Below are 16,400 nucleotides of genomic sequence, written 5' to 3'. Positions count from 1 at the left end.
CCTTCTTGTACCTTTTGGGGTAGCTCTCCTTCCCAATAAACAGTGTAAACCACGTTATACTGCAGAGCAGTTCTCTATTCTCTGAGAATTTAACATAACGTACTCATACTAGCAATGTTTGTTGAGGCACTGTATGTGAAAACTTTCTTATTTTCAAGCTTTTTGAAAAGGTAACAAGTTATACTCACCCCAAACTTCAAGCAACTCATACCTTCTTCAAAACTAAAAAAAACCCCAAAACAAGAAATAACTGATTAAGTAACTCCCAAGACCACATTCTTAAAGGCTATTTTTAAAGTGTAGTTTTGTTTAACCTGTTAATTTTATGTTTCTTCTGTGAGTGGGCCTGCTTTCTCACATGCACTCTTTTCCCTCTGCTGTACTTAAAAAAATCCTTCTAAATCTTTTGAACCCCCTTTGCCAAAATAAGTCACTCTACTTTTTTATAGTCCGTACGTTTTGCTTTTATAAGCTGCTTAATCAGAATGTAATTTTCCTAATTTTCTTTCTATTTTTTTTTCCATTTTCTGTGTCCTGGTAATGCGCTAAGGGGTAAAATTAGTAAACCTAACTTTAGAACAATAGCTTGGTACAGTTTCACAGGAGAGAATATCAAGACATGAAATACTCATTTTAGAGTAGTTTATTTACAGGTGATAAAGATTAAAAATTGATTAAAGAGTGGATAATTTTCTGTCATAGCCTGCAAAACTATAATCCAGATATTTTTGTTCCTGAGGGCTGAATTTACAGCAGTGCACTGATGTGGTATGCCAGGAAATTTTCCTGCCTTGTTTGTAGAAATCTTTTGCTGGCCACTGTAACGTGCAGAGGTGCATAGACTGAGACCAGATGATACATTTACACTCATGTTATATCAGATGAACTATACTGGTGCTTTAACTGATAAACAGCAGAAGGAAGGTGATTCATCTGCTTCTTCAAAACTTTATGTTCCACTGATTTATGCAGGAAAGGACAAATCCTGGACTGGTTTATCTGTGCCTGCTTGTCTAGAGTTGCCTGTGCCTAGCAATGGCTGGCATGGTAAGGCTTGTTTAGGTCTCCATAGCCCATGACAGCTTTTTTACTTTTCTTTTCTTCTCTTCTAGGCCTGTCCCAGGTTCTCTGTCTTCACTACTGCACCTACACAACCGACAAAGACAGCCTATGCCTGCCTCTATGCCTGGCACCCTGCCCAATCCTACCATGCCAGGATCTTCTGCTGTACTCATGCCTGTAAGTTTTTTGGTTTGGATTCTTTTAGCGGGGGAGGAAGGTTGTTTTGTGCTTGATTCAATCTATGCAGAGGTGAAAGTCTGCTGCATTTTGTAAAAAATCAAAGTGAAATGTGTTAAGGAAGCTGGGCCTTTTTCAGTGCTTCATCTTACACAAGAGTATCTCTGATGCAGTTAACAGCATGCTAATTAGTGTGAGAGTGATTAGAAGCAGTTTACATGAGACTACAATTTCTGATTCTCACACTTGGTCACATAGGTGAGGTCAGCATATCTGTTCTGGAATGAAAAGATTTTTCTGAATTCAGACAAGAATGGAAAAGCCATTTACATAAGTTATATCAGTGAAGTCTAAGTAATCTTTTTGTTTGTGAGAGATTACCAATTAACAAGAAAGAAATGTGATTTACTTTTCTGACCTGTTAACTTGCACTTATTTAGATTTAGGTCATGATCACTGCTCATCTTTCACTCATTTCTGCAGGGATGGGAATATTTCCCATCTTATTATGGGAGCTAAAAGAGTGCTTTCCAGTTGTAGCTTCAAGTTCTTAAATGATTTTAACAATCTTTTCTGTATAAGAGACTTGGACAGGTTAGGAGTGGAGATGAGTAAGGATGCCATGGGGAAGGAGAAGTTTTTGTTTCATTTCACGATATTAGCTTTGGAAGACAACCTGGGAGCAATTGACCAAAGGAGGGAGGAAAGTACTGCTTGTTCTGGATTTGCTGGAGCAAGGGGGGCACTCCACACGAATACAAAGATTCATATTTGGCTGCTATTTGATCAGTCATTAATAAGTTATTACTTAGTAACTTGTCAATAAGAGTCTCCTTGAGTACTGACCAGGAGAACAACAACAAAAAAATAAGACTTTTTAAAAATAAGATACTGTGGGAAGCTTTTTTCCTGGCATAATTCCCAAGGAACATGAAATGGAGCAAACATCCAGCAATAGTGTAAGTTCAGTGGCTTCAGGCTGCTGCTGGGGAACCCTTTGGGCAACTTTACTTGCAGATGAGCAGGTGTGCTGTGGCTGAGAGCCACAGAGACGTGAGCTCGGAAGTGAGACAGATGCAGTCAATGCTGGCTGCCCCAGCTGCAGCTCCTGCCCCTCCTGAAAGGGCTGCAGGGGAGATGGTAGTGGGAGGTGCTCCTACCCCATGGAGAGGGGGTAGGAGCTTTGGCAGTGGCAGCTGCGCCCCGCCAGAGAAGCAGTGGGATATTGACATCTCCCCAAGGCCCAGCACCCATTCTTGCAGGCATCATGGAAGGTGGGAAACAACCTCACCACAGGGCACAAAAAGTACCCCTCCTGCCTGGAGACCTCAGAAGGATTCAAAAACTTCTTTGCAAGAGCCAAAGATTTAGGGGACTGGCCCAAAGCACAGCAGGATGCTCAGCTCTGGCTGAAAGCAGCACCATAACCCTGCTTACCAGCTCTGCCAACACCTAGCAGTGTATGGGGCTTGCCTCTTTTTGGGGAACAAACTCCAGGAAATGATTTTAATACAGGACTTAATACCATTAGATTTTGTTTGAAAAGTGTATCTCTCCCTCTCCACCTGGTGAGATTAGCTTGCAGAAAGGGCTCCGAATAGCCAGGAGGAGTTCTGCTTTGTTTTTTGCTATCTCAGCAGTGCATGAAAATTTCCCTTACAAGACATATGGAAAACTCTTCTCATCTGAGTAGTCTGAGTGAAGGAAAAAGAGCCAACTTGTTTTCCATATGCTTGAGATTGTAGATTTTTATTTATGCTTTTAACAAGCTAATTTGGGCTGCGCTGGTAGGGGAAGCTACAATTTTATACAGTGATGCTTTTAAAACCACTTAACTCTGAGTGTTGTTGCACTGAGAGGGAGAAAATCATTACAAAAAAGCGCAAACCTGGGTGGCTGCTACATTTGTTTATTAAAGAACCCCTTTCTTTATAATTGGCTGTGAGTTTTCAGGGCCGATTCTGATGAAACACACGCCTGCGTGCATACACACATTCAATTCATGACACAGATTGTTATTTTTTCAGTCATGACTTGAAGAAATAAAGCTGAGTCCATTTAAAAAGAAACCGAGAGTAAATTCTTGCAAATGTCTCCAGATGTTTTCAAATATTTTTTTTCTTTTAAAAGATGGAGCGACAAATGTCAATGAACTCCAACATCATGGGGATGCAGGGGCCAAACCTCAGCAATCCGTGTGCTTCACCTCAAGTTCCCCCAATGCATTCAGAAGCCAAAATGGTAAAAAGACAATTTTTTTAAAATTACTGTATTTTCTCATATTGCTCTTGCATACCAGTTACCCAGACAGTGGGGGATGTAGCCAGACACTGCTTACTTCATTCTTAGTCATACGTTATACTCTCTTTTAATATGCTGCAGTAAATTGCCTTTGTTTGTATGAACTTTCAAGATGTTCCTAGTCCTAACTGAACTCTCAGTGAGAGGCAACTGAAGGACTGTCTGATCTATGCTGTGTTAAATAGGACTTTTGGTACAGATTAGTAGAATTTAGGCAAGTGGTCTGTCTATTTCTCTAATGGTGTCTGTGCTCCACAACTTGACTTAAAGAAAATTGTCAGTCAATAAAGAGTGCAGTAAAAAGTGTGCACTGTGGAGGGAGTGTATATAGTCCTCATTTTTTCCAGATAGGAGCGTGGCGTGTCAGGGTAGTGGCAGTACTAGAGAAGTACACCAAACAATATGTATAAAACTGGGATCTTTTTCTAGAGCGCAACAAGGTAGTTGCCATCAAAAAGAAGTGTCAGAATTTGGACAAATGTAGTTAATTTATACAAAAATGGTTTTTGAAGTTGTTCTACATCTTACAAGTCTTCTCATGCATATGTACTGGAATAGGATTAGTGTAGGTAAACTAAACTACAGGTGGGCATTTTTAAGTTTTCCCAGCTTTATATGCACTTTTGTGGAGGTGTTCAGCACTGATATCCTTGAAATCAAGTTCATCAATGCAGAAACATTCAGGGGTTTTCAGTTTCAGAACTGCCATTTGCTGGCTAGTGGAAATATGAGGACAGAAGTTTTTAGTTTTAACTCTGCAGAGTTTTTATCCTCTCAGGATATCCCATAGTAGTGGAAAACAAGAGTAACAGAACTTCTTTCAGTGATATTTTGCCCACTTAACATTGTCATTAGTGAGACAATGAAATCAAACTGACAAAGATTGGGCAACCACAGGTTTTTATATATTTCTACTTTCATGACTGGTACAGCTTTTAAAGTTGTTGTCATTTATCCTGAGGCAAAGAAAAATATCTTCTTGTCTATAAGTATAAATGCATGCAAGAGAGTCTGGGTTAAGAGTAACAACATATACAAGCTTATTCTGCCTCTGTTTTCTTAGATTGGATAGGTCATGCCTTCGTCTCAGTGTTGGTCTGGGTTAGGCTGTTAACCCAGCCTCTGTTAACACTCCATCTAAAACCACACTGCGTAAACATGCAGCCAGTTGGCCAGAAGAAGAACGATAGCCAAAAACACTGGCTCCCCCAGCCAAGGAAAACCTGTGGTCAAGAGTTCTCTCTGCTGTACCACACAGTGACGGTGACATGCCAAATGGCAACAGCATCTGCAGCAGAGCTTGTTAAAAACTTTTTGGAATAGGCAAGTGTTTTTTCAATGCAAGTGTAGCTGAGCCAAGCTAAATACTCCTTGGCTGAATAAATCCAAAACTGGCATCTGTTTTGGGGACTAAAGGTTCTGTAGTTTACTCTCTCCCAGCACCCCCTGCCTCTTTTTTACTGGAAGTGTGAGGCTACTTAAGAACAAGATTAAATTATTGGTGCATATGGTGAGAATTCTGTGCTTTAATAACTGAAACTGTACATTAATATAAATTACTTTTTAGTCTGGGTAGGTAGGTTTTATCCCTAAATCTAATATATGAAGGCATGGTTCTTTCAGATAGAAAGTGCTATCCAAAACATGGTATAGTGAACAAGCAGCACCTTTGCTTCTCAGAGGCTTTCTGCCACTCTTCCAAGGTTGGAAAAAATCTGCACACATTAACTCTTAAGAGTAAGAGGTAAAATTCAGAACTCTGAGACCCTTCTTATTTTCAAATGCAGGTGGTTTGTTTTTTTTTTAATATTCCATATTTCTATATTCTAGTTTTATAGTTTATTTCAGTCTGAGCACACATGTAATGTAAAAGACCTCTTCGTTTCGTCACTGCTTTGAGCACTATGAAGCTATTAACAAAACCTAGTGTAAACACAAAGTTGAAAAAAATGTGGGAAATATTTAGAGAAAAATTATTTCTTGCATGTAAGTTCATGGATTTTAAATCAGAATCATCTGTATTACAGGCATGTTTGTTCTTATTATTAACTGTGTTTCACTTTTCTTCATGCTTAAAGCATGAAACTTTCACATACTCTGGCAACTTCTTTTAAAAAGTCAAAAGTGAGGGTGCTTAGTACCTTACTGGACTGTGTCCTACATTAGGAAGGAATTTTAGATTTCCCTAGATTCTGCTAATGCTATTTCTGCTGATGCATTCAGCACTTCTTATGTTCTCTTTGGCTGGCCCCGCTCTGAGAAGAATGTGTATGTCAAACACTAGATAGAGTCATCTAAGATGCTTTCAGCTAGTGACTGAAGTAAATGAAGTCTGGGGAACCTTAAGCCTGATTCATCAGCTGTCCAAATCCATGGGAAATAGATCAGCACCTTTTTAGGGCCTACATGAGAGAATGCAGGATGGGCTCCTTTAAACGTGAGACCCAGATGTGAGACTAAATCCTTCTGGCCTCATGAAAGTATGTACCTGAGTAATGCAAGCATGATTTGGTATGCAGCAGTCATAACACTATTTGGTGACTTAATTTGCTTCCATAAAATGCATATGAATAAATAATACCAGTCTGGATGCTGTGTGATGCCAGTTTTTTTAAAGAAAGCAGATAGGCGGCAAAAGATTCCCAGCCTTGATTGGTTCATAATTTTTTTGTAGTAGGAAATGCAAGCAAATCTGATAAATGTGTGCACTGTCTCATATACAAACACATATACACACACATATGCAACATGTAATGTTTCTATAATAAGCAATTTATTTATCTATATGTATTTTAATCAGCTTGTGTTAACTGGCATTTATGGAAAGCCACACTCTGCCACACAAGACACTCATTTTCTGGTTTATTTTTTTTCTGGAGAATGTTCCATCAAGTATTGCAGACGACATCCCAGAACTGATTTAATTTATCACAACAATCTCAATTTCCCTCACAGTATGCCTCTCAATTAGGTTATCACCTAATGCTTTAAAACTGTCCTAGTAAATGAATGAGTGAACATCTAAATCAATACTACTTTCTTCTTAGATTCAGAGCTGAATGGATCAAACCCTTATGCTGCCTACCAAAAACATACATTGATTTTGTGTTAAAATATATTGCATTGGAAAGAGGATGAAACATGTAGCTCTTAAGTGTATGTGGCAAAAGTACACAGGGTAGCATGTGTAGTGTATTAACATGTGGTTCAGTAGCCTGAGAGTATTATGAAATTGGAATTGTTGGTGGTGCTTTTGCCTTAATATACTGCTTACATACAGTTCGGTTTTGCAGTTTCAGAGTATTGGAGGTTTTAGAACTCGGAAGTGCAATACTGTGTGGATTACTGGAGTGAAAGATAAATAGTGTGCACTGAACTGCTGGAAACCTGTGTGACAGCAGGTCTTTTCGATGGAGCCGATGCCTTTCTATCTGAATGTTGCAAGGCATTGATCTTTACCTGCAGAAATTTATGACCTCCGAAAGGAGGTGTAAAAAGCAGGCTGGCAATGAACATAATTGAACTTAAAAATACAGTTTTAAATTTGATCCGGTAATTTTTTCTTTTACCCTTTCTGTCTGTCACTTGCTGGATATGTAGTTTTATAAAATTTAAATAAAATATAATATGTATAGCTTGGCTGTGCTTATATTCCTGACAGAATATGTATGGTTCTTTAAAAAAGAAAATATTTCTACATCAGAAGTGTGTAGGACTCTGGGCTATTTTTTTTACCTTATATGCATTACTAAGTTGAACAGTAATAATAAAAAAAATCAATTTGAAAGTGTCTATCAGATGAAAGAGTGAAAACATAACCAGAAAAGAAAAGTAATAAATCGGTGGTGTGCGTGTTCCCAATTATAATAGTAAAATAACTGAACCTCCTAATTCACCTAAGAATGCCGAACAGCTTTGGCAGAGGAGGAGGAGAGAAGTGAAAGAAATTGCATTGAGCCAGTTGTCATCAGCACTGGTTTTTATTCAACTTAATGAGAGCTAAGGGTCCAAATCCTACTAGTGGCTGTGAAAATCCTGGTCCAAGCATCACTCAGCTCTCCATCTCAGAGGAAAGGCAGGACTGGCTGTGGGGACCTGGGTGCATTTCGTATGGCTTTAAGACAGGCACAGCTTGCTTTCTCCAGGAATACAGTACGTCAGCCAAATGGGAAAGGCTTGGCTATAAAGGTGGAGGGCTTTCATCGGATGCGGATTGGGGTCTGAGTTTGGATGGAGCCTTCTGCTACTTGTTTTACAAATAGCCTCTGTTTCCATGCTGGTTTATTGTGACTGTGCAACTGGTGCAAAGTGAGAAACAGCTGGAGTAAGCTCTTACCTTGGCCCCACTTTGATATTCAGCTCAGCCATTGCAGCAGCCGTTGGATGTGGAAATGAAGAAAGAGTGCTGCCCTAACAAGCAATGGTGTGCTGGGACAGCTGGTGACCTTGGGAAGCCCATGGCTCTGGATTCCAGCTCTGGGCCCAGGTCTGCAAGGTTTCCATACTGATGTGAGGCAAGAGGCTAACACAGGCAGTCCAGGCAGGATCGAAGCCACTGAAACTCTAGGTTGAGCTACTTAACACTTCATGACTGAAGATACTTGGTTAAACAAAATAAACAGTTTGAGGTCTACCTTTTCATATCAAGCTAGCTGGGAAAGGAGTTGCTTTAATAGAGCAGCATGCACAAAGAACAGAAAGAAAAATATTGCATCTCTGCAGAGTTTCAAAAGCAATTGCTTATCTCATCCTTCACAATAAAGCAATGAAAGCAGCGTAAGAGAAGAAAGAATGTGTAAAGCAAAGTCTTCCAAATAAAAAGTGTGATGAAATTTCCTGTATTAGTAACTGAGAAATGTTTTCACAGAATGGACAGTTAAATAGTTAAAAACCACGATGCTTCTGCAACTGTTGACAAAACTACCTAATCTGAAATTGTATCTCCTGTTATATTTGTTCTTATGTTTTAAAGTCCCCAAAGCCAAACTTTTAGTGTGCTCCTGATCTGTGCTTTAAAATCTTGCCCAGAAGTAGCTTTGCCTGCAGACAGTATGCCTTGCTGTGGATTAAGGTATTATCATGATGGGTGAAGCTAACCGTATTCTGCTTTGTTTATTGAAACAGGACCTTGTACTCGTCATGCCTAAATTCTGGATTATGAACTAGACAGGGTAGGAACTAATTCTTCTCAAGCTGTCAGTGGCTCAGCAAGTTCACTAGGGAAGCAAGGCAGCTCAGTTACTCATAGCTGCTGCAAATATGTGGCGAATATCTGGTCTTGCTTCTCCTGAGTGCATATGAATTGCGTTGCTTGTTGTAGGCACAAGTTGTAACAATTCCTTGCATTTTTCTTTCTTTGTGTCACTTTATCCTGCCGTGATCTTATCAGCACTATTTCCCCAGAAGAACTTGGATTTTTATTATTTTGTTTTCCTTGATTCAGCTGGGTGTTAAAGTGACCTCGCTTTCTCCCCCACCCACCAGCCCTCACCCTTTCTCTTTTTCTCTGTTTCTCCACCACCCTCACTTTCCTCAGAGGATTTATCGTCTTTGTAGATTTGTTTCTCTTTTGCCTTTTCCCTCTAGTGTCCACCCTGATTTTGTAACCATAGCAATAACTGAAATACAATTGTAATATTTGCTTGCTGTAGCTATCAGCTAGCCCAACACATGAACTGCTGGCTTTTGTATGTCATAAGATTTTGAAACTTAAGTCTGATGCATCCATATACGTGAGGATAACTTGTTTGGTGCCTAACTGTACCCTAAAGAAAAGATTTTCTTTGTGTAAAGTTGTGTGTCAGTGGGCACTGGTGCAAGTAAAAGCAAGTCCTTATGGTAGTGAAGCCGGGGAAAAAGGAAATTGTAAAAATAAAGTTAAGGTTGCGTTACAGGGAAGTTCTGCTTCACATAGATATATGTGATATTTTCAGTCTTTTGCTTGGAATATGTACAGCTTTCATTTTCCAAGATTTTTGCAAGACCCATGAATAATGTAAATTGTTTTGCACTTCAGGCCATTGCACATTAAGCCCAGTGTTTGATTGGGATGTGCTAGTGCATCTCATAACAAGCAAGGGGCTTTGGGTTGGAGGAGATGGTGTTGCACACTTTACCAGCCTCATATTTTAACCACTGAGGACACGAGAGCTGGAAGCAGAATTCTCGTGGCAATAAATCTCTTCTCTATGAACAGGCTTAAAAAGCATTTTCTAAAATCTATATAGTAGCTAATGAAGCAGTTTATTAATTATGATAGCTTTCCTGTGAGATAAATAATTTCAGACTTGAACTGAGAGAGAAAAGTGAAGTGACTCACTAGAGGCCACACAATTTGTCAGTGGAAGAGCTGAAACAAGCACGGAAGAATTTCTGGCTGCCAGTTCAAGGAAACACAATTTTTGTCTGAGTAGAATTTATGTATTTTTTTTTTCAAGTTAATATTAATGTTGGTAATATCAATATAGTTGTTGAAATATAGTATTTTTTCAGGACTAGGAAAAGAATGGGGAGACTGAACTCAAGCTTACAGGGGACGCAGGCTCAAATTTAGGATTCACATCCAGTTGAAGGTGGCGGTTTGTGTTTGGATTTAATACCCTTGAAATTTCCTGAACTTTACTGATGAGATTTTGGCTCAGAATGACAAAAATTAACTGATCTTCTGAGACTTCTGTCATCTGAGATGATGGAAGCCTTGTGAGATCAGCTTCCCTGGCATCATGGCTTTCACTGAAATCTCAGGAGAGCACTTACTTTCACATAATGTCAACCATATCCAAACCGGGACTAACGAATACCCCTGTAGATCTTCTCCTAAGATCATAGGCATATTTGAAACACTTCTACAAGCTGTGTGCAGCCTGAGGAAACGTTCACAGCATTTGTTGTGTCCTCTGTCAGATATGGCCAGTGACACTTTTCAGTGGTGGGAGGGCTATACATACTGTCTTCCAGATGTTCATTAGTACAATTTTTCTTATTTATGTTCGGAGAAGTATTAACGAGGTAATTTAAAAACTGGGACAGGCTGAGTCTCCCACCCTGGAAATACTTATGCAGGAAACTTTGCTCTGCTCTGGTTTTTACTAGCAAATTGCTGGCCAGTAAAGTTTATCTGAGATTTTGGTGTATAAAATGCAATGAAAAATCTTCTCAAATGTGCTCTGTAGTCAGACTGCATGGGATGTGACGTAGTTAGTTGTGTCCTCTGCACTCTGTATCCTCTTTATTCTACAATTACTGCATAGCCCACTTTACAGGACACCCCCATTATGCCCCTGCTTTACCCCAGGGAACCTGAGCTCTCTTTACTCACAGTATGTTGCTTGTGTGCTGAGGACTAAATGCAACTTCTCTGGCAATGTTACTCTGCTTTAGATAGTTTCCCCCGTTTAAGTAACTTATGTTACGAAGAAGACAGTGAAATAACTGACATAGCTGGAATATTGCAGAGGCAGGGGGAACGTGGACTTTGACCAGCCAAAAATGAACTAGCATAAACAGATGAAGTTTTGAGTAAAAGATTGTTAGGGTTTTTAGGTAGAGGATTAGATTTATGCAAAATCTTCCTCTTCTGGTCATGGATATGCATTTTTTTCCTGACATTTAATATATTAAGGTCACACTGAAACCAACTCATTTTCATATTGGAAAATATTCTACAAATCTTATTTAAGATGGTATCAGATTCTTCATTTAGTGACAGTATCAGTGTGGAAGTACTTTAATTTAGGATTATTATCTTTGTTATCTTACATTTTCATTCATGAAAACTTGGCCTTAAAATTATGTTGTAAAAAAAGAAAGCTTTTGTAAAATATTAAAACAGTGGCCAGGATTCCTGTAGTTTTGTTGCTCATTCTACTGAAATTACTTAAAGCAAAATATCCACTTTTTCACTACAGCTCCTCTCCTCTCCCCTCCTCTCCTCTCCTCATTTTAATTTTTTGAAAAGAGTGTACAGAAAGGAGAGACAAGTCCCACAAACAGCTTAAAATAGAATTTCCTAATCTTTTATCTTTAAAAAATCAGAGGCAAGATTTTTGGTGTAGTCAAAAATTACTTTTGAAATTTAGCCCTGATTCTCAGCTGGTGTAAACCTGTGAAAGTTGAATTCAAAGGAATCACATGGTTTTTGCATCAGCTGAGGACATAGTTTATACTTCTAAATCTCAAAATTTCCTTTAGCCGGGCTCTGGCCCTTCCACAGTTTGATACTGCCAGGTAAGCATTTTGTTTATTTTGGCTTTAATGTTATTTTATTTAGAATCCATATTTTATATTCTACAGAATGTTCTACAGACTACATACAGTGTGACTACAGAGCACATTTGGGAAGATTATTCATGGCATTTTATACACTAAATATTTAGTACTTATTTGCCTCTTTTTTTTTGCACACTGGTGTTTTGACCAGAATCTTATATGAACTTTTTCTTCCTTAATTTTCTTAACTCTGCTTCCTAGAGGTGTTCATTACATAACTTTAAAGGTAAATTATTTACCCTAAGCCCCCAAATAATATCAGGAGTTTTTATGATGGATTCATCATACCAAGCAATCACCTGGAGTTTTGTGACAGGTATTGGTACCTGTCCCTAATGATTCATAATGAAAAATTGCCAGATATTTCTTTGAAAATGATGGATGATTCATGTTGTTATATTTAGGCCACATTATTCTGGAATGTTTAAATTAGACTAAAAGCCACCTCTGAATATACATGTGCAAACATAGAGTACATTTTTAGTTTCCCATCTGGAAATACATATGAAGTCCAGGACTGTTTTCAAGTCTCAAGAAATATTGTTATATTTTTATTATGGTATTTCAGTTCACACTCATACTAATATGAAAAGTTTAGTAATGGCATATCCTCAATACTGCCCTCAAATGCCAAGGTTACATATGAAGTCCAATGGGATCTAGCAAATGTTTAAACTTTTATTAAAGCCCAAAGCCCAAAATAGACTTTACTAGACCTGTACAAATTATTTTAAATTATGTAAATATTTTTAATATGTCTGGCTTCTGACAGAACACTACTATACACTGAAGTATGACATTTGCCATACTGTGCCAACTTTTTGCTTTTTTTTTTTCTTTTTTTCCCCAAAATACCTAGCATCATTACTGGATTTGACTAGAGCCTGCTTTATGTGCTGCTTGTAGTTCAGGAGAAATGTATGTAATGAGGATGGACTGTGTTCTCCGACTGTTAACAGAGGCTCTTTAGCATGAGGTTAAGCGTGAACTTTGTTTTGGCTGCCAACATAGCAGCCAGGAGATACCCAGGATAAGGGTGGGGGAAGTCCTGATCTGCTTTCCATCTAATGGACGTGTGCAGCTGCTCTGCAGGCTGGTGTCAGTGTGCAGTGTGTGAGTGTGTCAGAGAGAAAACTATGTATTCAGGGTTTTGTAACAGATACTGCTCTAACTTCATCTTCTAGGAATTTTCTTAAATTAAAAAATCCTGCCAAAACATTAATATCTGGATGTGTACAAAATCTGAACTTCTGAGTACTTCATTTAAACAAGAGGCAGTGTAGGCAATAGTGACAGCTAACAATCTGAAGAGCTCCAGGTTTATTGGTCAGATGTTTGCAGGTATGTGTGTTTGTGCACATGTCCATTTTTTTTTTTTTGTGGTTTTGGTAGGTCTTTTTTCTTCCTCTGTTACATGCAGTTTTACTGAGCAAACATAATCTTATCTATGCCTATTCATCTAACTTTGCCCATCTCTTTATTTGTGTATTACCTTATCTTGTGTTAAGAAACTACTTTTCCTGAAATACTTTAGAATGCTGCAGAACAATAAATGTCTGAAAAATCCATGTGTGTTATCCAAAACCCACTTACTGACATTTAAGGTGACTAGCATTTGCACAAAGGAAATTTGTTCGGCTACATCAACTTGCAGAGGCTTGTCAGTCTTCTAAATCATGTTAGTGGTGGATTAGTTTGATTGGAAACTTGATCCAAGCAATGTTTGAATTAGTTGCATGCAGAGTTCCCAGAGGTAATCTAGAGTTTATGTGAAAAATGGTGTATAACTGCATCAGTATTGAGATTAAAATATGAATGAATTGCCCTTGGTGAAATTTGTGGTTTCTGGATTTGTTTAAGAGTATCCAAATCCTTCATTTAAATAAGAAAATAAGGTAGCTTGATCTAATTTTAAAGATTTTAGAAAGTAAAACTTCCCTTTCTACTACACTTAAAATTCAAGATGTTTTTATGCTAGTCTTAGTATAACAACTGGTATATGTGACTCATGACGTTAGTTTAATGCTGCCCACAAAAATCCAACTCGTAGTACCCATCCAGCATGTGCTTTCCTCCTATAGGACGAAAGTGTCTATAGGGCTTCTGATCACTGCAACCTGGGCAATGACCAGCTGGATGAAGTAGCTCTAAACTTCCTCACTTTACTAGCTCTGATCTTTTGTTTGTTCCCACCAAGGTGAAAACAAGAGATTATGAACATGTATTTTTCTGGAGCATGTAAGATCTTTCTGCAGACTTCTAATGTCTGAAGCAAAAGAAACTCTCTTGAGTTGCTTGTGTGAAGGAGATGATAAGCAACCCAGATTAAGTCCTGGATGCCTTTAAACAAATTCTGTTTAAAGAATCTAAATTCTGTTTAAAAAAAAAAACCTACTGTAGATTCTGTCCTGCCAGTTACAGAAGAGATCATGATGTGCATGTAGTTGGGAAATGGCATTTGCCTGAAGTGATGATCTGCCTGCCTGTCAATCTCTATCCTTTGTTTCTCAGTGGGATGTTAGCATCACAAGTGATGGACCTATATCCACATTAATGAGACAGCATTGTATGCCAGGAGCTCCCTACAGGAGCCTAGGCAAAAGGGAAGGACAGAAGCACAGCAGGCTCTGTCCAGGCTCCAGGCACTTCCAGTGTTGAAACTGGGCTGCCATACCCAGTGAGGAGAGAGGGTCAGCAGTCCTGGTGCTCCAGAGGTGTAGGAGCATATGTGCTCTGGGGAGTAAAGCAGGACCCCTTCCCCTGTGGTGTTTTTAAAACACTGTGAGAGCCCAGTTCTCACTGGCAGACATCTCCTGACCCTTCCTGAGCCTTGGTGTAGGGTAGGCAGGTACTGGGGTGGACTTTTCTTTCTGTGGAAGCACACGCAGAACAGCCAGCAGTGCATCCATGTCTGTTTGGCTGCTTGTCTGCTCTGACAGAGAAAGCCACCCATGACACACCCCCAAGCACCTCTCCTCTTCTTTTACACACCCAGTAGGTAATGTTAGCATGGTATCAGTGAACAGTCTACCTGCCCACTTGAATCTCCATGTAGCATTTGATGTATCTCCCTTAATAAATTATGTACTTGGAGGAGCAATAACAATAGCTGAGATTCTTGAGACAAGAAGAGTCACGTTACCAGAAGAACCAAAAAGGCTGATTAAAATTAAATCGTAGCAGACAACAGTTGTGTTACAAAGGAAGGCTCGATTACAGCCAAATCACTTTCTTTGCTAACCTCTGACTTATTTATTTCTCCTGCATGCTGCAGTCTGCATACTCTTTCTGGTTCTAATGAGCATTAATTGATTAGCTGGATCTATGAAGAGCTTGAGCACTCGTAAGTACTATCCCAGTGGGTACACAACTAAATAGTTTATGAGATAATTAGTATTTTAATGCCTTTTCTAATGAGCCTTTTCAGTAATGAAATCTCATGAGAACATTATTGGTTCATATATATTTCTTCAGACAAAGCAGAAGGTAAGCTAATGCTATTAAGAGATTTTAAAGCTGGTTTATAAAATGGTTTTTAGTAACTTATTTTTGAATACTTGCCTCGGTTCATTTTGCTTTATTAAAAAAAGAGCCATCTTAATTTCTCCCGCTGCTCTGCCTCTTGCACTCCTCTCTCTTGACAGAATTTTACACTATACTGCAATTTCAAATAATTGGGATAATTTTTGAGGCTGCTACACGATCTCCTAAGCTCAGCTGTAAGTAAATAATACCATACTGTCTGAGCGTGTTGTTTCAGATGTGTTCTCATCCTGGAAAAAAAAACAACTCTGTGCCTGGCTGCACAGTGCCTTGGATTTATGACTGTGTCAAGTTTGAGAGAATGACCAACCTCTACAAAGCTTTTCAATGTCAAGCTGAGTGCTATTTGTAGGCTTGAAAGCAGCACAGAATTTGCAACCATACAGGCAGTTTTTACTTCACCTCCTCCTTTGGCATTGTTGGATATATTCCATTTTACCTAGGTTTAACCCATAGTGGGAAGGACAAGTCCTGTGCCTTGAATTTTATTTTTCTGGTACCTAAAGAATACAGCTGAAGATGGCTTTTCTGGGAAGAGTTTTTCAGTGTGTGAGTGGCTCATTTTATCATTGGTCACAGGGATTGTCCTTGCTTTTTGTTCTCTGGAGATCACAAGATAGCAGCAGCTTCTATGTTCTCATCTCTTAGGGCTCACTTCTTCTATCTGGGAAGCGCAGTCTTGTCCTGAGTGGCACTTGAGCTGCAGTTTAGCAGCATACAGAAATGAAGGGAAACAGCCTGGACCAAACAATGAAACACCTGTGCTTTGGAAGCCTGTTTAATAAATTAGTTTTACATCATCTAGGTGATATATACCTTGAAATGCTTTAGAAACTTCATTTTAAGTCAGGGATGTACAAATCCTATTTAACACTAGAAGCTGTAGGACTAAAACTGCAAGAAATTTCCCTATACAGATCTCATTATGTAACGGAAGATGCAATGAGTCTAATTCATCCTTGGGGTGTCTTTAATGGTGTCAGCACAGTTTCGCAAAGGATGGATTTGGCCTAGGGACATTTCCACCACAAAACCTCACTGTCGTCTTC

The 16,400-nt window shown here is 38.9% G+C and overlaps 1 protein-coding gene across 8 annotated transcripts in view; it reads left to right on the top strand.

Moving 5' to 3' along the window:
• The window catches only part of CREB5 (cAMP responsive element binding protein 5), a 256,077-nt gene that overhangs the window by 180,360 nt on the left and 59,317 nt on the right, over window positions 1-16,400 (top strand). For 7 of the 8 annotated variants that reach the window (XM_018075808.1, XM_018075801.1, XM_018075805.1 and 4 more), the window contains 2 exons: window positions 1,113-1,239; window positions 3,370-3,480. In XM_018075808.1, the coding sequence (XP_017931297.1) occupies window positions 1,113-1,239; window positions 3,370-3,480 (238 nt within the window). The remainder of the gene's footprint in view (window positions 1-1,112; window positions 1,240-3,369; window positions 3,481-16,400) is intronic. The other variant, XM_018075804.1, reaches the window with a different exon arrangement.

This window comes from Manacus vitellinus, unplaced genomic scaffold (assembly GCF_001715985.3).
Source record: "Manacus vitellinus isolate BGI_N305 unplaced genomic scaffold, ASM171598v3 scaffold_3_pilon, whole genome shotgun sequence".
NCBI classification, from domain to species: Eukaryota; Metazoa; Chordata; class Aves; order Passeriformes; family Pipridae; genus Manacus; species Manacus vitellinus.
The sequence above is the reverse complement of the archived record's forward strand: the minus strand, read 5'-3'. Positions and strand labels throughout refer to the sequence as shown.